At 43.5% G+C, this 25,037-nt stretch overlaps 2 protein-coding genes across 5 annotated transcripts; both read right to left on the reverse strand.

The window, feature by feature from the left end:
• Positions 1 to 1,685: 1,685 nt before the first annotated feature.
• Positions 1,686 to 15,154, reverse strand: zmp:0000001167 (protein phosphatase 1 regulatory subunit 12A). 4 transcript variants are annotated; one of them, XM_035643752.2, is made up of 25 exons: positions 14,748 to 15,154; positions 11,429 to 11,559; positions 11,103 to 11,221; positions 9,779 to 9,935; positions 9,485 to 9,629; positions 9,313 to 9,387; positions 9,111 to 9,190; positions 8,009 to 8,202; positions 7,736 to 7,845; positions 7,438 to 7,632; positions 7,213 to 7,295; positions 7,017 to 7,106; positions 6,741 to 6,842; positions 6,542 to 6,643; positions 6,345 to 6,435; positions 6,104 to 6,226; positions 5,912 to 6,014; positions 5,697 to 5,800; positions 5,514 to 5,573; positions 5,317 to 5,339; positions 5,148 to 5,211; positions 4,913 to 5,017; positions 4,136 to 4,186; positions 3,847 to 3,897; positions 1,686 to 3,004 (listed from the first exon to the last, which is right to left on the reverse strand). In XM_035643752.2, the coding sequence occupies exons 1-25, from the start codon at positions 15,021 to 15,023 to the stop codon at positions 2,918 to 2,920; spliced, it is 2,721 nt and encodes a 906-aa protein (XP_035499645.1). In that variant the 5' UTR covers positions 15,024 to 15,154; the 3' UTR covers positions 1,686 to 2,917. The 4 variants fall into 4 exon arrangements, with proteins under 4 accessions (XP_035499645.1, XP_035499644.1, XP_035499647.1 ...); XM_035643751.2 differs by having other exon boundaries at positions 8,009 to 8,226; positions 14,748 to 15,153; XM_035643754.2 differs by lacking the exon at positions 7,017 to 7,106 and having other exon boundaries at positions 8,009 to 8,226; positions 14,748 to 15,153.
• Positions 15,155 to 16,411: 1,257 nt separating this feature from the next.
• On the reverse strand, positions 16,412 to 23,985 carry pnpla2 (patatin-like phospholipase domain containing 2). The gene is made up of 9 exons (XM_035643755.2): positions 23,461 to 23,985; positions 22,315 to 22,547; positions 21,523 to 21,588; positions 20,527 to 20,736; positions 19,979 to 20,039; positions 19,401 to 19,613; positions 18,777 to 18,909; positions 18,392 to 18,523; positions 16,412 to 17,598 (listed from the first exon to the last, which is right to left on the reverse strand). The coding sequence occupies exons 1-9, from the start codon at positions 23,645 to 23,647 to the stop codon at positions 17,301 to 17,303; spliced, it is 1,533 nt and encodes a 510-aa protein (XP_035499648.1). The 5' UTR covers positions 23,648 to 23,985; the 3' UTR covers positions 16,412 to 17,300.
• Between the last annotated feature and the right edge of the window lie 1,052 nt (positions 23,986 to 25,037).

Here is a 25,037-nt window from a genome sequence, read left to right on the forward strand (position 1 = left end):
TCTTTCAGATCCGTAGGACTGCAAACCAGGTCAGAACCAGGCCAGAGATTTCTAATCTATTTCCCAGTTGGTCTAGGAGTATACAATGATCTATGTTGTCGGAAGTTGCACTGAGATCCAGTAGAGAAGAGGACAGAGGCGGAATCTGGATCCAAAGAAAGCAGAAAGATATTTTACAACTTTAACAAGTGTTATTTCAGTGGAGTAACAGGCTCTGAAGTCAGACTGCTACAGTTCAGACAGACAAGTGGGCTAACGCTGCTGACTCTTAACCAAAACTTTTGAGAACAATGGAAAGTTTGAGACAGGCCGATTTATAGACACTGCAGACGATTTTCCATCGAACCCAATACTAACTGACTGGAGTACACAATTAAAAATGTATTGTATGGGCAAAATATCAAATAAAATATTACAACCAAAGTTTCACGACATGGCCTTAAGATTATAGGCAAACCCCCCAAAGCCACTTTGATGACATCACCGAGTTATTATTTGTAGAGCTATAGTTTATGAAATTAAAAAAATACCAATCAATCAAATCAATCCAGATTTCCAGAAAATCAAATCACCACAAAGTAATTTCCACACGAAAAACCTGGGGCCTGTCGGGCTCCTGAGGATTCAGGGCTCTGGGGCAGTCGCTCACTTTGCCCTAATAGGGTGAATCCTGATTACACGAGTGTTGTTTGAGGTTTGTTTCGGTGTTCACCGCAACACATTATTTCTCATTTGTTGTAAGTTTTTCTGGAAAAGTAATTCCCCCCCCAAACTAATGTGACATGTTTCACTTCGACTGTAGCATTAGATCACTTGTACCTCTTGGTGGTGCTGAGGAGCTGTTTGCGTAGCATCTGGCGTCACGCCGGGGGTCAGAGCCCCAAACCTTGGGAAAAGCAGTGCTTTGTCCATATAAGGCTGCAATCCATCCGCTTCCCTCTTCCTCCCCAGCTCCCTTCCTCTGTCTTTCTCAGACCTGAGGGATATTTACAGAGAGTGCCTCGGCCAGCCTGCCCTTCCTTATTAGGAGCTCGGCTTGTTGTCAGTGCTTCTACCCTGCAGGACAGTGGTCCATCTCTCTGCTCTCAGATGAGACAAACAGACGGATGACTGGTGTGAACTTCACTTGAGCTCAAATGGACACGAGTGCTCTGCAGCCAGACGCCTACAGCACACTCATCTAGCATATGTAATGGCAAATTTCAATCGTGTCAGTCAAATCACTGGTGATGTACAGTCCATCTGGGAGCAGCAGCAGATTAGTTTTACAGTCCCGACATACTGTAAATACATTTGTGTTGCTCCGTTTCCTCTGTTGGCCTTATGGTGTGTGAGCATCGCAGCATTGCAGCTGTTCTGCTCCCCTTTCCCCCCCCGGTGACGTAGAACATCTGGCTACCAGAAAATAGAGCAACTGACACAGTACAAAGAGATGATACAGCAAAGTGTGGATAGAGCAGAAGACAACCTAACAACCAGGCGACCAGAGATCACAAAAGTGAGCAATCTGATGACTCCATCAGCTGCAGCGCGTTACGGAGAGGCCGAGGAATTTGAGTCAGTGGTGAGGATGGGTGCAGCGTTGGGAAGGATATAATTTGATATCTTACGTGTACAAATACCTTTTATGAATTATCTGGTGGAGGTGGATTAAATTACTGTGTAGATAGTAACCAGGCAGTTGCTACAAACACTTTTTTTTAATAGGGTGCAGACATCCATTTAATATATTAGAAACCCAACATGTGAAAAGGTGGCTACATGGAACTTGACTTCAAAAGGGTATTATTCAAGACTAATATTTATACACATGTAATATACATTTCTATGCTCCATTGCAAAAGAGGAACTGACATGAAAAACTATGAAAATAATATATTTATCAATGGTAATAATTAAAACCATTCATTGCATAATAGGCTTTGACAGAACAGCAATTTCTTAATAATTGTGCAATGACCTTTGACCTTCAGCTGTGGGTAACCCCTCCCTCCACTTGCTAAGTGAGGAGGTGCTGCTCTGAGGTCGTCTGTCTCGAGGACGGGCAAGGCCTCGCAGATCTTTCATCGCTTTGCAGAGAGTAAAGTGCTGCGGTCAACTGACCTAAGAGAATGGAGTGTGTCTGTGGTCACAAAATAAAAATGTTTGTGGGGAAGTGCAGAGGTGGAGAGGTAGGTGGATTCAAACACTTGCAATGTGGAAACAAAACAACCCAACGGAGCTTTATGGACTTCCCCCGTGTCGTCAGGACGATGCCGAGCGCAACGGCGGAGCCTTGAAACGTCGTTTCAGAGCTTCACTGCTTGACAACACGTTTCAATTTTGGACTGTGAGTGTGATCAATTTGTGAGTGTATGATGTGAGTGTGTTCACAAAAAAACAAAAAAACAAAAACAAATACTTAGTGGGAGCTTGAAGGCCCAAGCTGCCTTGTCCGCTCAGTGGAATGTGCATCGAGGAATTATGTGATGCACGCATAGGAATGTGTGTGTGTATGTTCGGGTTCCCCTGATGCACAGTCGTAGTAAATGCTGTGTTTAGTGTGTTCCACCAGCCGTGGGCATTTTTGGCTGTTGTCAAGTCTCATGTTGCGACCGTTGGGAGCCTCCGACCGAAGCCAAGGGCCTCCGTGCCATCGGTCTTTCTGTGATGAACGGACATTAAGGCACACAAAAGCCACTCCAGCTGTTCACGGAGAGGCATCACAATCCAAGTCAAGTCGTGGTGCTCGTATACGTAGGACATTCTGCTGCTTCTCTCCCCCCTCTCGCTCTTTGGCACTGGGAGGAATGTGTGAAAGGAGGGAGGGATAAAGGGGGGGGGGTTCCCTGCTCTTCGTGTGTGTGTGCGTGTGTGTGTGTGTGTGTGTGTGTGTGTGTGTGTGTGTGTGTGTCTCTCTCTCTCTTGCTCTCCACATTTATTTGGAGAGTTTGCTGATGACACGGATCAGTGCTCCATTTTCATCTTTAAGACGCTGGTTGTCTGCTCTCAGGTCAACCAGAACCTGGTGGTGAAAATTAAGATCAAATTACAACAAATCAAAAATGTAATAACAGATTTTTATCAAATCATGTGGTTTTATTACTTGGTTTGGAGGCTATGATTATATATGATAGGCCTTCTTCACAGCAGACAGTTTGACATGAACAACACAACCATCATTTTAAGTCTTGTCTGATCAATGTCCCACCAAGTTCAATACACTCCAAATGTTATGACGCAATTATCAATGTTATTAATTATACGAGCCTGCCCTTAAAATAAAAAAGTTAACAGTATTAAACAGTTTAAAAAGGAAGCACGCAATCTAAATAATATCAAGTTGGCCCATCTTTTAAGACAGCAACTTTTTTTTAAACCATAAAGACACGTTAAAACTTTCTTTGACAAAAGCTGTTTTATACATGTTTTATGTTTGTTTGCAAATTGGAGAAACAAAGCATAGAGATGATCCTTTCCTTTGTTTCCCATGTTTCTCCCTCTAACGAGCCCCAAGAACGAGGCTGAACTAACAATCAGACGTGGTACTTGTTCTCATTTACCAAAACCGTCTGCTGCTTCTTCCACTTAGAATAAGTGTAAAACAAGCCATGTTTGAATCTTCTGTCACGTTTGTGTCAAAAGCCTGAGTGGAGGGGCTGTAAGGTAAAAGTCTTGTGGCAGAAAACCAGCAACAACAGCACAAAAATAATTCATAATGATGTAATGAATGTTACAGTAGAGAGAGTATACTGTGTAAACCCTCCACCGCGATGCTGAACTGCACAAGCTAAAGCCAAGCTAATCAAGCAGGAGCATGCAAAGTGTCTGTGGCCACGATAAGATTCGCTGTGAATATCTCCTCACCTTTAACTCCTCCTCCAGCTCTGCCAATCGCCGCTCCAACATCCTTCGGTCCTGATGCCAGAGAAATGTGAGGGAGGGAGGGTGGGTGGTTGGGTGGGTGGGGGGCAGACAGGAAGTGATTAAGAGGAGGAGGAGGAGGACCACAAAAGTTGAGTGAAAACAGGTGAGAAAGTGGTTCGAGTGGGGAGGAGAGAGGAGAGAGCCTCAACAGACAGCAGGGGTGGCAGTAGTGAGGCAGACGAAGCTACGAAAACAACAACATGTCAAATCATGGGAAGAGAAGCATTACCTTTCTCTCCAAATCCAGCATGGCTGAACAGTCACTGAGGCGCTCCTGTCTCTGTTGGATGCAACAAACGCGCAATGTTATTATCATCACCACAACAGCAGTATTAAACAACCACGAGAAGGCCTCTGTGCAAAAAATGACATGATGAATATCACAGTTACAACCTGCAATGTGGTTGTCTGTTCTGACAAATTATACTTCTAATCAAAACAGGACTATGCAACTTCTACTCAGCGACCACCGTGTCCACAAGTACAGGATGATGGCAAAACAGAAACAGAAGCACAAAGTTAGCAAAGTATCAGTTACACTGCGTTATTTGTTTGCTAACATTAACCACTGGTTAAACCAGTTGTGCGTAGGACTGTAGAGGCAAAAAGTGGAACAGGAGCTCAGGTCAGTGAAGTGTCTGGAATAACCCCTGATTGTGTTGATGAGAGCACAGGTGCATTGTATTGCAAATTAATTTTACTTTTCATGTGTACAATGATGACTAAATTACTTTGGTAAAAATGTGCATATTTCCCACTTTAATGTCATTTATTGATGTGTCTTTAAAATATAACTTTCAAAACAATAATTGTGGTACACAGAATATGGTTTGGGTGGATGGCCTGACCAGTGACAGCCACCTGAACTGAAATAAAGAAACTGATTGCACACAGTGATAGAGCCTCTCAATTACCGGTTTTACCACTTTGAAACTCTTCCCTTTGTCTCTGCACGAAGAAGATTACTATAACAGTTTGCGTTTTCACAGTGTGTCCGTGTCGTCACCTGCGTGGCCTTCTCCAGGTCCAACCTAGTCTGACTGACAATCCTCTGAGTGTCCTGCAGCTGAGACTGGAGCTGGTTGTTTTCTCTGGAGACCTCCTCGAACAACTGACACACGCACACACGCACACGCACACACACACAAAGAAACAAACAAACACGCACACACCGCGGTAAATGACTGGGACAAATGAGATAAACTAATTGTGCGACCTCAATATCAGTCCTGTCTGCCGACCTTCTTAAAATCCTTGGTCTCGGATTCTCCTCCCTGGGTACGGTCGTTACAGGAGGCCTCTGACCTGAGTGGCGAGGAGAGCAGAGGTCAGAGATACTGCTATCGTAGGGACTCTGCTGACAGAGTGAAGAGAGACGGTAAATCAAACAGGTCAAAGGCTGGACTATACCTGGAAGTCAATTGCCGGCCTGTCTGTAAACAGAGGAGAAGGGTAAGTTATGGCTTGAGTTTTAGGTTACAGTGCACACACACACACACACACACACACACACACACACACACACACACACACACACACACACACACACACACACACACACACACACACACACACACACACACACACACACACACACACACACACACCTGTGGATCCAGCCCACTGCCTGAGAACTCTTCCTCTCCACTGGGATCATTGTCATCACTCTGCACGTGACACAGTAAAAGTTACAACTAGTTTTCTTTTTACAGCCGCTAAACTCTTTTTTTGGGTTAGCAAGGTCTGCTATCCATCCAGCAACAGTTTTCAAGATATAAAGACGTCTTTACCTCCCCAGGCCTCTGCCCCTTCCTTTTGGCCCGAGCTTGTCTCCTCTCCCTGCGCTCCCTGGCCCATCGCATGGTCTCACTCTCCCCCGGGCTGGCCTCAACATCTGGAACAAAGCCAGGCAGCAGTCGTTTTACTCAAAGTTAAATACTTCAACCAACGGCACACTTTTTCAAGTTCTACCTTCTGTTGCGAAAGGGGAAGTCTTGGTACGTACCTCCCCTGTCAGAAGCCTGAGGACGTGGAGTGCCAGCGGGCTGAGTGAGGCCCAGCAGGTCCGACTTCTGCAAGCTGGCAATACGAGACCTCCAGCTCACTTCCTGTAAACACAGTATCCCCTGCTATGTGATGTCACATGACATTATATAAGCGCTGCAACACTGGCCTATAACTAAAATGTGGCTCTCACCCCCTCCTCTGCCTTCTTCGCTTTTGCTTCCTTTTCTTCCTCCTCCTTTTCTCTCCCTTCGTTGTCAGTCTTCATGGTTTTCATCGTCTTCTCCGCTTCCTGCAGATCTGTCAGTGTCACCCCCTTCATATGAAAGAGATATAACACTGTTAGGTGCCACACTGACAAACAGTACAAGAAGGCTCAAGAAGCTGGAGGCTTCCTCCTCATCTTCCTCTCGAGAGCAGGAAAGTGCCAGTACCTGAGTGGAACGGCGTGACTGCCGTGCATGACGGGAACGAGCTTTCCTCTGGGCCTCTGCTTCCTCATCCCGCACGGGTGTCAGATATGACCTGCACAAGTCAAATCAAACTTTAGGCCACATGGCAACACAATCGGGTTTCAGTTTTAAAAACATCAACCCAGCAAAAACACACAAAACCAACAGCTGAGGCTCACTTGCGCCTCTGCTTGGTCTCCTGTTCGCCTGTGGTCATGCTCTGAGTGGTGGAGGTGGTGATGGCAGACCGATCCTTCTTTTCTGTCTGTTCCTGAGGAAGTCTACAGGAGAGCGATGAGGGCTGCCTATCAGATCTTTCAAGTAAGTTGGGAAAATGTTTCAGACATACATACAGCACAGAAGAGAAAAATGACATACCTCTGTGCCAAGACACTATTGAGGCGGCTGAGTCCAGATGAGGTTGTTCCTATGCTAGATGAGGTCAAGGTGGGGTCATCCAGTCTCCTTCCATAAGATGAGCTGGATACAAGACAAAACACACTGGAATCAAAATGGCACCTTTCACAACCACACACACACACACACGCACAACTAGTATGGGGGGGATGTAATAAGCTGTGACACTGCAAAAACAATCAGGTGCAAACAGGAGAGCAAACAAATACAAGGCGAGCAGTGAGCAGCGTGACTGACCTGTGAAGCAAATAGGGGGTGGAACTAGTGAGATCATTTCCTGTTTGACTATGAAGGCGCCGCGTGTAAGAGGAGCTACGGCTTAACCAACTGAGAGAGAGAGAGGCACAGGGTGACAAAGGCACATGTACACAGGGGCACAGAGAAACAGATTCTGGTTTCACAAGTGCAGGAGCACACAAGAGCACAGGCCCACCTGTTGGTGTTGTCAGGGCTGCTGTCGGGAATACTGAAGAGTCTCCGCGTTGGAATGGGCGGTACCCTAGCCATCCGCGGCTCCTTATAACGAAGGGTGAGGTCAGTTCATCAGTTATTCATGTGACTCAGGGAACACAAGCTGTAAAAAAGGCCTTTATTTGGCTTGTCACGCAAGGTTCGTGTACAAAAATCCTTGCATCATCTGAGTGGCTCTGGTGTGTACCTTGGTGTCAGCCTCGGAGCTGAGGCGGGGGCTGGAGGCGGATCGGGTCATGCCCAGGCCTGATTCTGGAGGTCTGCTGGGGTCCTGGCTGGAGTCGGACAGTCCCACGGAGCCAAGGGTCACCGAGCTGCCGGCCTTCCTCAGAGATGTTCTCCAGGAGACCGGGGCCTCGGTGGCCGTGGGTTTGCTTGGTTCCTGCAACACAGGCAGTAAGAGTCACCAACTCGGTTCATCAGTATTGTTGTGCAGCTAAAAACAGACATGATGATGTTCTTTAGAAGATATCTCTTCATGTGACCTTTTTCACTTGACTTGCAGCAGTGCTCGTTGACATGGAGGTAGGAAGCAGAGTGGTGGTGTTGCGTTTGTTGTTCAAGTTGTTGATGATCTCTCGGTTTTTCGCTTTCTCTGCAAACAAGCAAAAGTCAGCAATCAACGAATCCCAAGTTAAGTCATACAGCTCTCATCTGATAAAATACTGCAGTTCTTAAAATCCACTTCTCCCTCAGATAATGATTAGCAGCAACAACACAATATCCCCTTTAAAATTAGAAACAGAAGCTTCTCTCACCCGACTCAGCATCACTCTCAGATTCGCTCTCCTCCTCCGAGCTGGAGCTGCTGGACGCTTTCGCCTGCGGCTGGCTCTGGCTCTGGGACTGGCTCTGTCCCGTCTGCCCTTCCTCCTCCTCGTCCTCGGCCGGGCTGCTCTGCAGGGCCGGAGGCGGGTGCTTCTCCCGCTCGTGGAGGCAGATCTTCTCCTTACTGCTCATACGAGAGATAGAAGTCCTGCAGGGGCGGGGCCAAGGTGGGGTGGAACAACAACAGGTGGCATGCAGGGAGCTGATCAGTGAAGGCATCATTCCATGTGCAGCCAATCAGAGCCAGCATGCACCAATCAACACATCAGTGGGCTGTGATGTCACGTGTTTAATTACCACTTCACTACAGGTCACGTCAACCGACAGGTTCTGTCCAAATCACTCGTTTTTATAACTTTTTGATTCTTTTCTTCAGATGCAGACTTCACACCAGCCCACAGGGGTCAGATCGCAGCACAGCACCCACACGTATAGCAGTACTCACTGATGACTGTGTCCCAACTCCATACTACATACCGATTGTGTACAGTATGTATGTACTGCACTATAATCTTTATTTGCAATATGGGAGTATAGTGTAATTTGAACATGCCCTCACAAACTAAGATTGTCTGCACAATGAATGTTATTAATAAACCTTATTTTGACACTAAACTCAAATCCTGTTGGTATAATGAAGTTGGGACATTCATAAACATTATGTGTTAAAATATATCTCTGGTTTTATTAGACCATTGTGGCTAATACTGCAAATTAGTGAGCAGGACTGCTTATTTATACTATATAAGTAAGCAGTATACTATATTTTCTATGATGTATATACAATTTGAATTGAGTATGAAAGTGGGACAGTATGTGTCAGTGTTACAGACTAAGCCTACATCTGTACAGCTCAACGTCAGTGGATAGAAGTTCTGTAGTTCACAGGATTGGGACTGTTAACATCATGACCGCATGCAGACTACTGGTACTGGGATTGCTGGGATTCAGCTGAGGTAAAGTGTAGCGTGTGCCCACATACAAATACACACACACACACACGCACACACCCCCCAACACACTGGCACTGACCTGCGTGCACGACCTGGTACCATGGAGACTTGTGAGCTGGTCTCAATAACAGGAGTCTGTTTCTCTCTCTCGCTGCGTAACTGAAGAGGAATATAAACACACATAAACACAGAGAACATTTGCCGCTGTAACACTATCAATCATATCAGGTTCATCTAATGGAGTGAGATGGTTGTGGAGCCTTGTGTGAAGGCGGACTCACGGCGTTCTGTTTCTTCTGTAGCTCCTCCAGCGTGTCCACAAGCTTCTCGTCGGCAACATCTAGAGGTGTTTGGCCCTACAAGGACATTCACGGCGTATGATAAGTCACGGCACAAGCAAAGGTTTCAACCACGGACTTAATGCCAAGGAAACGTTGTTTGTCTCCTGCTCACCACATTGTTGACGGCACCCATATCGCACATGTTGTCGGCAAGCAGGGTGCACACCTCCTCCTGGCCCCAATGAGCTGCTGCATGCAGGGGCGTCCAACTGTCACTGTCCCTGCTGTCCACATCCACGTCACACTGTAACAGCACCCTGGACGAGGTGAGGAGGAGAGGGAGGAAGGAAGGAACGAGACAAACGAACAACAAGGGAGAGCGTGAGGAATGAGGCTTGTTGCACCAAAATAAGCCAAAAGGCTGACAAGCATGTCATTGCTGACGTGTGCACGGACTGATGCTCACTTCAGGACTTCGATGTAGCCTTTGGCAGCAGCGACGTGCAGAGCAGTCGCCTTGGTGTTTGGGTGAGGTGTGAGAGTACCACCTCCTGCCAGCACCGCCATGGCGTCCTGCAGCATGATCCTCTCCTCCTCCTTCCGGGCCTTGTCCACGTCGATTCCTGTGAATCACATATGAACACACGGTGGCAAATGAAATCACGAACACAGTTTAGAACTTGGGAAATGTGAATCGCTGGCCACTTAATTCTATAATATATGCTATCAACAAAAAATCATTGTGTATGGACAAGAAAAAGAGTATTCAGCATATAGGCCTATATTTGTTTTATTCGTCATCTGTGTGGTTTAAGTCCCATTTGGACCTCAGCAAACTGACAGTGATAATAATGTGAGCCTAGAGCTTCTGTACATCTCATTCCTTTGAAAGTCACAGAACATCTAGTACACATTGTTACCATGTTCTCATTTCTTTACATGTTTCGTCTCTGTTCCGAGGTAGGCAGGTTTTTAAATGACTGCTTCTTGTAAAAACAGGATTAAAGTTTTGGGTCTATACATTTATGAGAAGGATTTTCAAGACTTTCATCTAAAATTTTTTTTGTGCCATATAGTCTGAGCTCTGTTTGTTTTACTAATTCATTCTGCTCATAAAAAACAACTGAAGCTGTAGAGAAGTCACATGGACAGATCCGGAAAGTACCTAAAAGCACCTGATCATCGACACTGTGGTCACATTATTCCGAACACCAGCAGCCTCTTTTGAGATGGCATTTGCAAATTATGATCTGATACTTCATGTGTACTTTATTTAAAAACGATTGCAGCTAGTTAAAAGTATGTAAGTTATTTAAATAAAAATGGACAATAAAGAATATTCTGCTTTATTTTTTTAAACTTTGGCGCTCAGCTCCCTAGTTGTTCAATACAAAGTAATGACTAGTTTACATTTTTCTAAATTATCTCTTATGCTATCTCTGAAAAATGCCTTTGACAATTTCCTACCCATGGTGACATGTTCAAATACCTTGTATCACCCAAAACTAAAAGATATTCAATTTACAATGATATATAACAGAAAAAGCAGACAATTATAACATCTCAGAAGCAGATTATTGTCTGATAACTTTGACAATTAAGTTCCAGCACTTATAATAATAACAACTACCAACTGAGGGTGACATTTAAGTTATTTTAACCACGATCACTCAGCCATGCCTGCTGTCAAATTCTCACATTAGCGTCATTGTCGTATATTGCAGTTATCAAGATCACATGGAGCAGCCAGACAAAATGTTAACGTGTGTGTGTGCACGACGATTCCTCACCTTGTTTCTTGATTTCAGCTTTGAGAACTCTCTCCATGGCGTCTTCTGTGGCCACGTCCAGCGGAAGCTCTCCTTCACTGTTCACTGCCCCGACTTGAGCACCATGCTCGATCAGGTACCTTCAAAAAGAACAACCCAGCCGACAAACAGGAGAGAGTTAAAGTATAGAATGCCCATATATATATTAAACAATAAATTTTATTGTATTTGAATGTTCAAATTTGGAATAAAAAGTGGCAGCCCTAATATGTGCATATGAATGCTATATTTTATTAAAACCATGTTAAATGTATGTATATATGTATGTTAGACCTCACAATACTCACTTGGTGATCTGAATGAAGCCGCAGGATGCCGCAGCGTGCAGAGGAGTCCAGCCCTCGTTGTCCCCCGTGTTGACGTCACTCCCGCTCTCAACCAGAAACTGCACCATCTCAGCATTTTCATCAATGCAGGCCTGCCAGAGGACACACAGCCACATGATGGATTGCCGTACAAGTGTTTGCTGTTGCTTGTGAGAATCCCCACTACGCACGTTTTAAAGACAGAAACCAGACTACACACGTCAGTCAGTAATCCAGTTACAGTACAGTGGGGAAGGTCTCTGACCCCCTTCGCTTTGTTGTGAAAGACAAAACTCAACACACTTCCAAAATGTACTGAATTCAACTGAAGCACTGCAGGCTAAAACAATGACTACTGTGTCTACTTGTTATAATGACTTTCTGTTAAGTGCGCTGCTGAAGGCCCTCGAGTACTTTCCAAAACAGTCATTTTGTGGCGTGAGTGAATAGCGAATCCATTTAGCTGCTTTTCCTGAGGCTGGTCTTGCAAAGATCCCAATGTGATCCAGCACGAGTCCAAAGATGAATCCCATGAGAGCCTTAAGGTACTATATTGTGATATGCTTTCATTTCAGCTATTATTTATGAGTAAAAAAACTTGGAGGGTTGCATATGTATGCATCTTTAGGATAGTTTTTCATGCTGCTAAAAAACTCTGGTTCGGTCTGCGTTAAATGCATATTTCTAAGATCTCTGTCTTTAAACTGTTGTATGGAAATGACATCAAACAAGTAAAAGCAGCAAATCCTCACATCTGTGACACTTAACACAGAATATGTCACTTTTGCTGGACAAACAGTTAACCGAGAACAAAAATGACAGTTTATACAAATTTTTATATTAGTCATAGAGTCATACAGCTCTCTATATTTCTAATGCTAACCACACAGTACGTTTCTTCACTTATTTTAATAGAACTAACTAAACTAACTAAAACCACGAATGTCAACCTCGTTGCAGCCAAGTAGCAACCCATCGAAACGTCACCCATTGGTTTTTGAACTGCTGTTTTGAAGCATCAAGTTTAGTATTTTGACCAGCGCCATATTGGTATTTTGAAACCAGAAGTAACAATATTTGGGGGGGGGGGGGGGGGGACGGACATCAGCCTGAATTAACACCAAAAATATTAGTGATGCTCAATGATATACACAGCAAATACTTAATCTGTGCTGGTGTAAGCACAGAGCAGGCTCATGGCTTATTCTCATTGGGAGAAAAATAAATCCAGACAACTTTTATGCATCCTTATTTTCTTGCTTTGCTCCATGTATTAACTCATATACAGTACGTAACAGAACCAAACATGTTTCTGACTGATCACTCTCAGCTGATTGGACAACACCTGCTCAGAAGCAAACTACACTCACAAACATAACAGCCGCCCCTCTCATGCATTTTTTGTCGCGGTTACTCCGCAGCATGTGGCTGCAGCAAGTGTCAATACCTCCACAGAACTCTGTCCGTCAGGCCCGTCTTCAGCCGCTTAAGAGGCTTTGCTTTTGGGATAAATCAACTTATCTCAAAGCTGCTACAAGTCTCCTCCCTCCTTCATAATATGAGATAATTAGTCAGGGAGGAGTATAGTGGAGGGAAAAAAATACAGCCCTTGTAAGACCCTGAGGTGAGGCTCGTAGTACGCGGAGACAGCGCTCGGCAAGTCAAGAGCAGGCTTCGCTCTCTGCAGAGAGGGGAGCCCTATGAAACAAGTGGGTGCTCGGAGCTGAATGAATGAACAGAGGGCATTTCTTGCACCCTTGCACATTAATAGGGTGCACATACAGCCTCCCAGCAGACTCCTTCACTGGGTCATCAAGTGACTCATTGTGGAAATGGCCTTTGACAACAGCAGCTTGTGCCGTTTGAGGAATGTTTTCCATTTCTTCATCCGAAATCCCTAAAGTCCCCTTCCATTGGGGAATTGGCAAAGGGAAGGAGAAAGAGAAAGAGACAGAGAGGAGAAGAAGAGGAGGAGGAGGAGGAGGGGGGAGGGGGCCAAGAGAGAGAACGAGTAGTGGAGAAGACAAAAAGGCTTTGGATGCAGAGGATGGAAAGTTTGGAGAGTGTGGGCCTATATTTAATTCTGGTTGCCCGGCGACCGACGAGCAACAGGGGAGAGAGGGATGGAGGGCCAGAGAGGGACCACACTGGGTGACGACCGACCGGAGGAGGGTCCATCTGCCCGGCATCCGGGCAGGAACGCGCTACATCTGCACTGGTCATGGGAAAGCGACTTCACCCAACCCATGCACTTGGCCTAAAATAAGAGGGAAACACCTCACATCATCTCTGAGCATGACATCACCGCGAGGCCCACGGGCCGGCGGGGCCACCGCTCTCCGCTCCAGAGGGCTGGAAAATGGAAAAGCACAACATCTTCTCTTTACTTTTTTCTTTGTATGTTGACAAGCGTGCTTGGATGTCACCGGCGAAATCCATCCAACTGGGAGTTAAGCGTAGGCGCAGAGGCAGCAGCGTGTTTATGACACGCGAGTATCATAAAAGCAGAGGAAATACTGCATCACCGGGGGCTTGTGTGACAGTGATGTTGTCCAGACTGCTGCGCTGTGTTATGACTTCAGTGAAGGAGAGAGGGAGGGAGGGAGCTGCAGTAAGGCTGGGACATGCATGGAGGAGGCAGTGCAGCCTATTTGGGGCATAAACTGCAATTTATGCCCCAACCTGAAGGTTAAACCCCAGTGGGGCAACTTTAATGACAACCTTGCCCTACTGATGGTTTTGAACTATAACAGCATCCCTTTTTTTACTTTCCCTCCTTGAGAGTACATCCACAACTTGGTGATCAGATGTAGACAGACTGTTATTCATGGGCCCGGGTAGATTCACCGAGACCCCGCCAGGGACCTCCAGCCTGTGTGTCTATTCACGAGCCCCCCACCGTCTCCTTTCTCCGAGGCGATCCGATCCTCGGTCCGCCTGTGTGCTACACGAGACGCCTGTAACTCGGCGACCACAGCGGCGCAGAGGACGCAGCCTCCCAGCAGGCTGATAGCCGAGCAGAGTCCGTCCCCACGGGCCACAGCTGCTGGGACACCGCGATCGGCCCATGTCTTCCACAGAAGCGGCTACGTCGACAAAACCAGACCACGGACGTGTTCAGATTAACGTTAACGCTGCTGTCTAATCTCCGCATCAACGCGCCTCCGTCGCTGAGGAGGATCAGCGGATCAACCGTCGCCGCTAGTTCACGGCGACTCGGCGGTCGAGTCTTGAATTCGTCCGCTAACTGTTTCATAAACACGTCCCCCTGACCGTTACAGACGACCGCGGGACTTCCTACCTGGTGGAGCGCTGTCAGTCCGTCTATGTTGGCGTGGTTGATGTCAGCTCCCTGGCGCAGCAGCGCCGCCACCTCCTCCCGGTCCCCGGCGGAGCAGGCGGCCATGAACACGGCTCCCTGGGCGAACCGGACTCTCGTGCGCCGCGTCCCGGCGCCGCTCGGGGTTTCGCGGGCCTCCGGTCCCGTCCGGTCCGTCTCCGAACCCAGCCATCGCTGCAGCTGATCCTGCCGACGCTGTTTGGCAGCTTCGGACCGGGAATGGTCAGTGGCCGCCATCTTCCCTGGTCTGTCCCGGACAGATTCAGCTCATGGTACGAGGAGAAGCCGAGCGGAGGGTTTGGATTGAGCCCCCCCGCCCCGGGCTTCGCCCCCTGGTGGCGACACGCTGCAGCCGGTGCCGTGAACTTCAGGGCCAACTTCTGACAGAGTGGCAGTCCTGCGCTGCCTTCAGGGACTGCTCGGAGATTTGCCCTCCAGAGGAAAGCGTCGTGTATTGTTTTCACATTTTCTTTTCTATTCTTCTACTTTCTTTTCTTTTCTTCTCTTTAACATGGGCTACAAGCGACTCACTCAATGTGGACAAAATGAAGAAGCAGGTTAAGCAAAGACAAAAACAAGCAAACAAATGAAAAAATCCTACATAAATCACATCAATAACCCTTATAAATGAGCAATGATTAAAACAAATTAGGTATTTTGTTAATACTTGACACAACAACACAATTCATTTTGATTTGTTTTATTTTAGTTGACACAAGCGTCATTCAAATAATTGATATTATAAATATTATACAGTATATATAAGCAGCTAGTAATCAATATCAATTGTATCTATCTATCTATCTATCTATCTTTACATATGTATATATCATCTATCTTTCTTTCTGTCTATTCAGGACCCAAATCCAAGGCAAAATAATTCAAAATAGTCAAAGGCCACAAAAAGGTCAACACAACATTAGAATACATACAAAAAATAATGCAACATGCTCTCCACACTCAACAATTTTATAAAATAAAAATTTAAATATTTTTGAATGTATAAATACAATTTCTGTCCGCAATGGTAATTGACAAGTTCCATTTTTCCGGACATGAACAGACTGCATCCCTTAATTTAACTCAGAGGCACGATTTTTAACTGCTAAACACATCTTCTGAAAGGATAAGAACCGCTATCAAAGCTGTGATATGACACAGTATGTGATCAGCCATCTTCCTTAAAATCTATTATGATCATTACAAAAGTTGTGGGTTTCATAATCACAACACCTTATGTTGTCACAGGATTTTTGTGTAATAAGAAAGTAATTTTGAGGCATGTAATAGGTTAATGACACAAACAGACTTGCGAAATTTCTGATTCTACACGTTTTGTATTATCCCTTCATCTGCTGTCAAACTGTATCCTTCAATAGGAGAGCTGCATTATTTGTGCTTTACATTCACAAGTCAGGATCACCTGGACACTTCCCAGAAAACACCTACACGTCCCAGATCCACTGTTGATCACTGTTAAACATGTGTACTGTTTTCTGTCCTCTGTGAACTTTTCATTGTAAGTCACAGTGTTTCCGGGTAATGTGAGGATAACTGTTGTGTAATCGATCTCTGGGAATCTCAGGATTCACTGCAATGAAGAAAAAAACACTCATAACATGCAGTTAATGTTAAACAATACCAGTTTATTTAATGATCACACTAATATCATTCCCTGCAACATTTTGAAAATCTGTTAAATTAATTTGGCAATTGTTTCATTGAAGTTTAAGGCACAAGTTGGGGCTTGATCAAAACAGCTATAATCTCTTGTAGGACAGAAAACAACATAAGGGATATGTTATAACACCAAAGTCATTGTTCAGACTTTAAAACACAAATCTGACTTAATCATTCAATTCTAACTTACAAGTTAATCAAGATGATGGAAACATGTTTCCATGATTGGGAAAACAGGGGAAAGCTGTTTTAAATTTCTAGTATAAATAATCTTAAGGACATAATACATATACATTCAAACAGACATAAAAACATAATAAAGACATTTTTCTCCCACAACAATGCATTGACTTGTGCATATAATAAATGGACTAACTAGCTGAACCAAACAGAACTTCCCTCCTTCTGTCCTTCCCTGCCTGTGTAGCAGAGGAGTCTTGGTTCATCAGGGATGCAGCAGAAACTCTCTATTACAGGTCTGACTGCATGCCACTAAAAACATCCACACTCTCCTAGTTCAACCATGCTATTTCAAGTGCACATTTTTGGTTGTAACATCCAGTAATTCAAGTTTGTACATGACTGTTTAAATGCACTTCTGTAGGCCTACACACATATTATGTCCTGCCTGATTCTAGCTGACTTTACTGTCATACAATACATCTAAAAAATACGCTCTACAGTGTAAATATGGTAAATTTCTACCATTTCTGTATACTGTACAAAAGGGCTGATTAGATTACAAATAAGTCTGAGTATCTTAGAAGTATCTAAAAATTAAGGTGCAAACAAAGATTTAAATCTGATTTATATTCTTTCAAAATGTTCCTGGGTCTAGAATGAGTTCGCCTGGACCTCAGCGCTGAGACAACCTCTGTGCATTGTGAGGCCCTCTGTGGCGAGGATGGATGACGAGCTCTTATTTGGTGACGTCGGTCCATCTTTCAAGGAGCCTTGCAGGTCCATGTTCGTACACAGAACTCCAGACAGCTGTGTCTTGTACTGGTCGAGTCGCATGAAGATGTCCTGGACTGAAGGACTTGGCCCATTCACCCAGGTGGGAAACAGGCTGGTGGAGGAGAACTGGGATGGGAGGGACTGGTAGTGGTGCAGCTCCAACTGACAGGAAAACCTAGAATTTACGAGAGGGCAGAGGTGTAAATAAGGAAAAGGCTTTAGTTGTGTTACTTGTTATTATTAAGAAGCTGTTTGTTATAACAATGAACTAAGTGAATGTGAAAGAAAAAGTGTGTGGTGACTAAACTACAGAGAATGAAATAGTAAGTTTCCGCTTTTCAGTTTTGCTGAAAAAAAAAAAGACTGTGAAATCGCTGGGGAAGGGGAAAACACTTTGAATGCAAAACAAGTTTACTTTAGCTCAATGCATGATGTGGGGATTTCATTGGGGGGGGATCACAGTTTCTCTGTGTGACTTTCTAAGAGCTTGTAAATAATGTAAACTGAAACTATCAGTGTCACATACTCTTGTTAAAACAGTACACATCATTCTGCTGCTTTTTGTGTCATATGTCTGCACACTCTATTCAACCACTGCACATCATAGCTTTACGTAGTTTCGTCATGCAATCAACATATTTTGTTGTGATCCAAGTGGTTGTGAAAGTGTTCCAGCAGCAGAAACAATATAGTCTCCAATACAAGAAGTAAGGTGAGATGTTCAATTGTTGGGCTCATTGCAATTACACCATCTTCTTACTCATTTGTATTTATGTACTGTATGTTGTGCATAGGGACATTGCATATACTCAAATGCAACACAGACGATGGCTGTGTCTCTGTGAGGCAGTGAGTGAGAAAATAATAATAATAAAAATGAAATGATTTCCGTTTGTGTCTCAGTGGTTTCTGAATCATTTCAGCACGTCATGATAATTCTGTTCACTGTAATCATGATCTGTTCATACCATTTCATCTCTAAAAATACATGCTCGGAAATCTTTGTGGACGCCTGGCGAAGAACACGATGCACTATTTTTGACATCTGCTCTCGAATCCATCCGACATCATCCTGCACATCTGGCAGCCACTCCAGAAGCCTACACATGGGATATGCAGCTGTTAATCAGATAATCAAGAGGCTTGTACATCAATTTGTACCATTTGAATGTCTTTATGGCAAATACAAAAACTGGTACAGGGATAGTCAGCTCCACAAATCTGTAATAACATATCAAAATGTGTACACTAAATAGTGCAATGACTACACAACTACACATGTACAGTGGGGTGCAAAGGACTTTTCAATAGGAGGATCCTAAGATCCAAAGGTGTTGTTTAGTTCTACAGCACCTGAGAGTCAAGGACACAGCAGACTCCAGGGGGAGAGTGTAGGGGAGCATCATTGCTGAAGCCATCCTGACAGGAAGCAGGTTGCCAAGCGACTGCACCAGGCTCCTCCTTTCCATGCAGGCCTCAACGAGAGCTACAGTGGGAGGCAAAGAGGAGTCCACCGGTCATAGCACATTGCATATCAAAATGTTTTTTTCCTGTCATGTTTTTTGCAAATACAGTGTTTCCCAATCATGAATACGCTTCAAATATACAAATACATTGTTCCTAACTGATCCACATTAGAAAAATGTCCAACAGGAAGTGGTTAAACATGATAGAGTTATTATACCAAGTAATCTATATGCACTTGTGTTGTTTTAAAGTTTGGATATATTTATCCTACTACACAAACAGCCAATTGTTTCTGGTTTGATATAAAAATACATTCGGAAAAACTATACTGGGTTAGTCTGGGATGATAATTCATATGCATACAGGTAGTGCAATGTGAAGTTAAAATGAAATTGCCTATGATTAATTAATTATTAGCAGCAGAATCAACTTTTTCGATGTTTCACTATCCCTTTAAAAAGACAACATTTCTTATTTTTGATTTTTAAAGAAGTTATAGTGTTTTTTTACCTTTGTGCAGCGTTGGTGGAAGGTGTCCAATGATATGCTCCTCTAGTGAGGAACTGGAATGAACCGTTACTGCTCCTTCTTCCAAATGTGGCTTAACCTCCTCTTCATCACCTTTGTTGTCCTCCTCCTCCTTCTCCCCACTAAGATACTCTTTGTCTTTTTCATTAACTAGAAAGGGTCTGTCTCTGAGAGGTCCGTTGAAATTAAGCAATCCTGAAAAGAAAAGCAGATAATAATGTTCTTTTTAATCTGTCATTGGTGGTGAGATGATTTCTAATTAGTCAGCAAGATCAACAACTAATAATTGACATAGTTTACTTTGCTAAAACATGCTGATTATGTGCTTGCTACTGAAAATACAAAAATAACGAAAAAATGAACAAGCAATTTCTTGACTTGGTGACATGGGTTCACAGGAGTTCTGATAACTTATCAGTGTGATACACTCTGTGTGCAGAGCTAATATTTTCTGGCCAGATGACAAAAGATCATTTAAGGTTTTTATTACTAACCAGGTTTTTTTAAAAAGACCATTGAAGAAGAAAAGAGAGAAGAAAAATATAAAAGCGGATTCCTACCATTCCTCTTTAAAAAGTGCAGAGCGTCTTTGTATCCCTGTTTACACATGGTCTTCATTATCTGCATTTCAAAACAAAGAATAATTCATCCGCATGGGTCAAAGAAGTCTGCAGAGTTTACTCCAGTTAAACTGAGGAACTCTGTTGATCTGTAGAGCTGCTTTCAGACATGCACTGAGCACCAGATATTTTCCTGAAATTTTCCGAAGGGGCTGTATGTGAGAATGAAAATGTCCCCAACGTTGCTCCGGCCATTTTCCAGAACTTTTCCTGTCAGGTACCTAGTAAGATTTCCAGAAAATGTCAGAGTGAGCTAATGTGAAAATAGAGCAGGAAAATCTCTCGCCTGAATGTTTAGGAAATGTTCCTGCGGTTGTGAACGCCTCTGACTCGGACAATCTCCTGCTGCATTCTTCATATTTGGAAATTCTGGAAATTGCCCCCACCCAATTTTCTGGACATTTTCCGGAGTTCATGTCTGAAAACAGTTTATGTGTGTGTGTGTGTGTGTGTGTGTGGATCAGGAATGTTGTAACTGAGTGACCTACCATTGGGTCTGGAGGGAAAAGCGCTCTGGAGACTCTGTAGAGGTTGGTGAGAGTGAACTGGATGCTTGTGTTGGTGAATCTCAGTTCGTGTATGTTGGTCGAGGTGTCTCGGGGGCAGATGTCACTCTCTCCGGAGAACGGTGACACAGTGATGGTGTTCTTCAGCTCATACTGAGGCAGGTTGTCGGAGATTCCTCCATCAACATATCGCTGAATGATCACAGAACGTCGGAGTAAACATGACAGATCATTAATTGTACAAATCTCCTTGCAATATCTACTAAAAACACTTTGAAAAACAATAGGTGGATGTTCAAGCCAAGAGCAATCTCCACCGGGTATTATTGCAGTGACATCATGTCCTGCATTATATTGATCAATGTTTGTTTTGAATGAAGCTGCTGAACTTTTGAACTCAGACCTGACAGGCATGCAGTGTGTGTCAACAGATAAGACCAGGGTGACATCAGTTTTCTAGTATTTGAGTCACTGATGGCAGGAGAGGACAGAACAACATTAGAGCCTGAGCCAACATGCTCCCATCTGAATCTGCTACTTTCAATTTTTGGTCACAAACACAAGCACATGTGAGCTTTTAAAACCCATCACAAAGGCCACAGAGGGAGGGTGGGAGTGCTGGTATTGCCCAATGATATATCCCAGAAAACCTTTGTGCTAGAAACATGTTCAGCAAAGAATACACGTTCTACTTTTGCCGTTAGTTAGATAGCTCAGGCAAATTCACGCTAACTCCTGAGGAATTTTATAAGTATTGTTTCCACACGTGCCATTTCAGAACAAACACATTCTTGAGGAAGGGAGGGCTCTGATGGGGGCAGTTACAGATGGGTGCCAGAAGCAGCAACAACAAAGGAGAGAATGAGAGAAAATACAGTACATAATTCAAGCAAAGCAGGAAGGCAGACTTGCCATTATGCCTCTCCAACAGTAATACCTACTGTACATATAATTCTTAATTTAAAGGAATTTTCTCACCACTCCTTGTAGTGCAGGAGGGATAAGGCCACAATACACTGGGATGTAGGCACTGCAGACACATGCCTAACGAACAAGAAGAAAATATAAAAAATACAATAAGGATAAATAATATAATAAAATGTACAGTTCTTGTACCCATCATTGGGCTCACATCTTTCAAAAAAACTGAACAGACAAAATGATACAGTATAATAACATTTAACATTATTCAGTATATTGATGCTGTTATTACATGATCATATATTTTTCTGGTCTTAATGGATGCATTATAGTTAAATATATTTTATTCAACTATCGTAGCTGTTTGAACTCAATCAGGGCTGCAGCTAACAATGATTCTTTTTACTGATTATCATTTACATAAAAATATTCACATAAGTAATTATTTACATTGTCTTAAAATTGTAAGAAGACTGTGGAATAGACCTGTCACAATTTTTTCAAGCCCAAGCTGTCATCTAATGTCCTGCTCTGTACGAACAAAAGTAAAAAACCCAAAGATTTCCAGTAAATAATGATATAAAACAGAGAGAAGCAGTAAATTCTGTGAAGCTGAAAAAAAAAAAGACTCCATAAATTAATCAACCAATTGTTTCAGCTCTAAAATCGACTATCATATGTTCATTTCTAATGGTCTTTTCTCACATTTTTCTTGTATGTCAATTGCATCTGAAAGCAGCCATGAGCATACCCGAAATACTGTCAAACTATTAATAATGAGGTATTAAATCAAGCCTTTCATGATATCCGATTTCAGAAATATCAACCAATGTACAACATAGTGCAAACCTGCACCAGCTCCTCCTTGCTGTCGTAGTGAGATACCAGGACGTTTTCTCCATCTGTCACTCGGGTGAGAGAGATCCCTAACCGCCCGTTGGCCCGGTGGTGGCAGTCAGGTGGCAGAGTGCGCCGCAGCATATGACGCACAATCTTCACTAGATTAAATGAGGGATGCATGGGTCCGAGGAATCGCTTTCTTGCCTCTTTCGCGACATCGATGATATTTGCACCAGTCTCTCCTGTTAAAACATGAAATGAAGATCTATGGGAACAGTTGAAAACTCCATTAGAGCTCATAAACGGGCATCAAAAGTAACAACTTGCTATTGTAAATGATAAAATAAAGATATGGTAAAACTTCATCAATGTTCATCCAGACGGACATGTTTGGGATGAATTAAGCTCTTCATACAAATGCACTTAAAGTACAATCTAAAGTTAGGAATTGTATATTTTTGATTAAGTATTGTACTCTACTATATTTGGTTGGAAAATCAAGAATTACACAACAGCCTACAAGTGACTATGTTTGTCCATTTTACTCTTATATTTTTTTTTCCTATCCTACAGCTCAGATAGATTAACGTACAAAACATTTTCTCAGGTTATTACACAGAACAATGTACTGATGTGGTATGTTGTTACATGAAGTTAAAATTAGCTTCAGCTAATCATACCACAAAATTAAAATGATGCTTCTGTGTTAATGCAAAAATAGCAATAATTATGTAGTAGCTATAGTATGTATCTTTATACCAAAGAAAAAAGGGGAAAAGTTGTACTTCACATACTAAGAACACTCACCTTACCTAACACTGGTTAGGTCAAGTCAAGTTTATTTGTAAAGCACATATTAAGCAACCAGAGTTGACCAAAGTGCTGTGCAATACATAAAAACAAGGAGAAGTACAAGGAAAAAAAGAATTCAACAAATAACATAAAACAAAACATAATGTAATAATTAATTAAAAGGATAAAACGAGAAGGAAAACACAACAACACTGTGTTTACATTTAAAGTGTAATCAGAGTACTTCTTCCAAACCCGGTAATAACACAAAGCTAAACTTGTTTTCCCCCCCGAAGCCGTTCACACCACCGGCGACCCCCCTGCATCGCCCTGCACGCCCTGATATTACCGACATGGACGTACCGAGACACACTCCAGTGACCAGGGCGGTTGCAGTGAGCGCTCCGGCGGACGCTCCGTATATGTGCCGGGCGTGCTGCACCAGGAAGGGGGCCTGCTCCAGCAGACAGCTGGCCACGCCGATGTGGTAGATGCCGAGGAAGCCGCAGCCGGCGAAGGAGATGTTCCACGGCGAGTCTAACGGAAACATGCCGACGACCGCCCGCGGAAGGTGTCGAGTGGGTCTGAGGGCGAAGTGCAATTACAGACGACAACGACGTCTTATTTCAGAGCGTCGCGCTCTGTTGACGGCGCCTCTCCACGCGCTGACCTCTGCTAGCTGTCGTAGCTGTAAAGCTAACGGTGGCAGTCGCCTCTTTAGCGTTGTAGCTCAACTCGTTATATTTACATCTTTTGAACATGCAGGAGTTTTCCTCATACTGAAGTCCAAACCTCGTCAGTAAATGTCCCTATTAAAAGTTGCCCTGGCCTGGGCTTGTTAAATAGCGACATATTGACACGCGGGGCGTTGTTGTTGTTATTATTATACTTGCTTGGCGTGTATTGGAGGGAGGGCACAGAGTCCACCGGTTTGGCCAATCACAGTCGACGTCACTGCCAATATTGACCAATGAACAATGAAAGAGTTGATAAAGTGGCCAATCATAATCGGCACCGCTGACACTCGTGAAGTCGATGAGCGGACCCTTGCATCGATGACGGCTGTCAGTTAGTTTGTCCCCGAGGAGAGACGCAGTTTGTGGTGTGACCGTGACGTCCGTTCTAATTGTATCTGCCTGTTTGTTCCCTTATAACCTAACGAGTTTATGTTAGGACATTATTTCGTATTAGGAATAGTGCTGTTGATTCCCATCGTGAAATACTGGCTAGATTGTTTTCGTAAAGTAAAAGTACGATAGTGATCATTAATAGTTATCTGCTCGTGTTCATTTTTTGTAGAGGCCGTTTTAAAAAATATTTTTTTAAGAAGGGGATTTGAACATCATGAAATAAACAAATCGTCGCTGTCCTAATAATACAGATGTACAAATCAGGCTTCTTTGCATCATCCTGCTTACAAAACCTTAAAAGCAAGTTTCATAAGAAATAGGGCGATATTGCAAAATCTCTTGCATGTATAACAATCAACAATAACACTGAAATGTTTTCTGGAACTGTTCCTTGAATAAACTATTCACAGAATCAAACTGCCAACAGTCACTTTTGTGGGCATTGATCCAGGTTCTGTTCAGAATATGATTCCTTAAGGAGCAAATCCTCTTGTCCAAGCAAAATCAGCTGGGGGTCATTGTTCATTGTACTATCATTTATTTTATTTTTATCACAGTCAAAGAAAGATTACCGACTGGCCAATTCTTCAAGGGTTCAAGACACCTAGAGGCCCCAAAAGTATCAGGTTCCAATTCTTAATTTGTAAAGATACTATAGCTGTCAGATAAATGTAGTGTAGAGTAAAAATTATTTAATATTTACTTCTGAAATATATGAAATTGTACTGTGTAATCCTTGTGATGAAGAATGAATGATGCAATTCTACAGGAGTGACCTCTCTAAATTAGTTTATATTCAGATGGAAGACC

This window comes from Scophthalmus maximus, chromosome 7 (genome assembly GCF_022379125.1).
Source record: "Scophthalmus maximus strain ysfricsl-2021 chromosome 7, ASM2237912v1, whole genome shotgun sequence".
In the NCBI taxonomy this organism is placed as follows: Eukaryota; Metazoa; Chordata; class Actinopteri; order Pleuronectiformes; family Scophthalmidae; genus Scophthalmus; species Scophthalmus maximus.

What these genes read in the sequence shown, in the direction of transcription:
- zmp:0000001167 (XM_035643751.2), bottom strand. Translation starts at nt 15,023, where the DNA reads ATGGCGGCCACTGACCATTCCCGGTCCGAAGCTGCCAAACAGCGTCGG. An exon ending in GACTGACAGCGCTCCACCAG is followed by an intron (nt 11,560 to 14,747) that starts GTAGGAAGTCCC and finishes GTCCTCTGGCAG; the next exon opens with GCCTGCATTGATGAAAATGC. An exon ending in ACCTGGAGAAGGCCACGCAG is followed by an intron (nt 4,187 to 4,912) that starts GTGACGACACGG and finishes TGCATCCAACAG; the next exon opens with AGACAGGAGCGCCTCAGTGA.
- pnpla2 (XM_035643755.2), bottom strand. Translation starts at nt 23,647, where the DNA reads ATGTTTCCGTTAGACTCGCCGTGGAACATCTCCTTCGCCGGCTGCGGC. An exon ending in GGTCACTGGAGTGTGTCTCG is followed by an intron (nt 22,548 to 23,460) that starts GTACGTCCATGT and finishes ATGTTTTAACAG; the next exon opens with GAGAGACTGGTGCAAATATC. An exon ending in GCTGTGTCCTTGACTCTCAG is followed by an intron (nt 18,524 to 18,776) that starts GTGCTGTAGAAC and finishes TCCCATGTGTAG; the next exon opens with GCTTCTGGAGTGGCTGCCAG.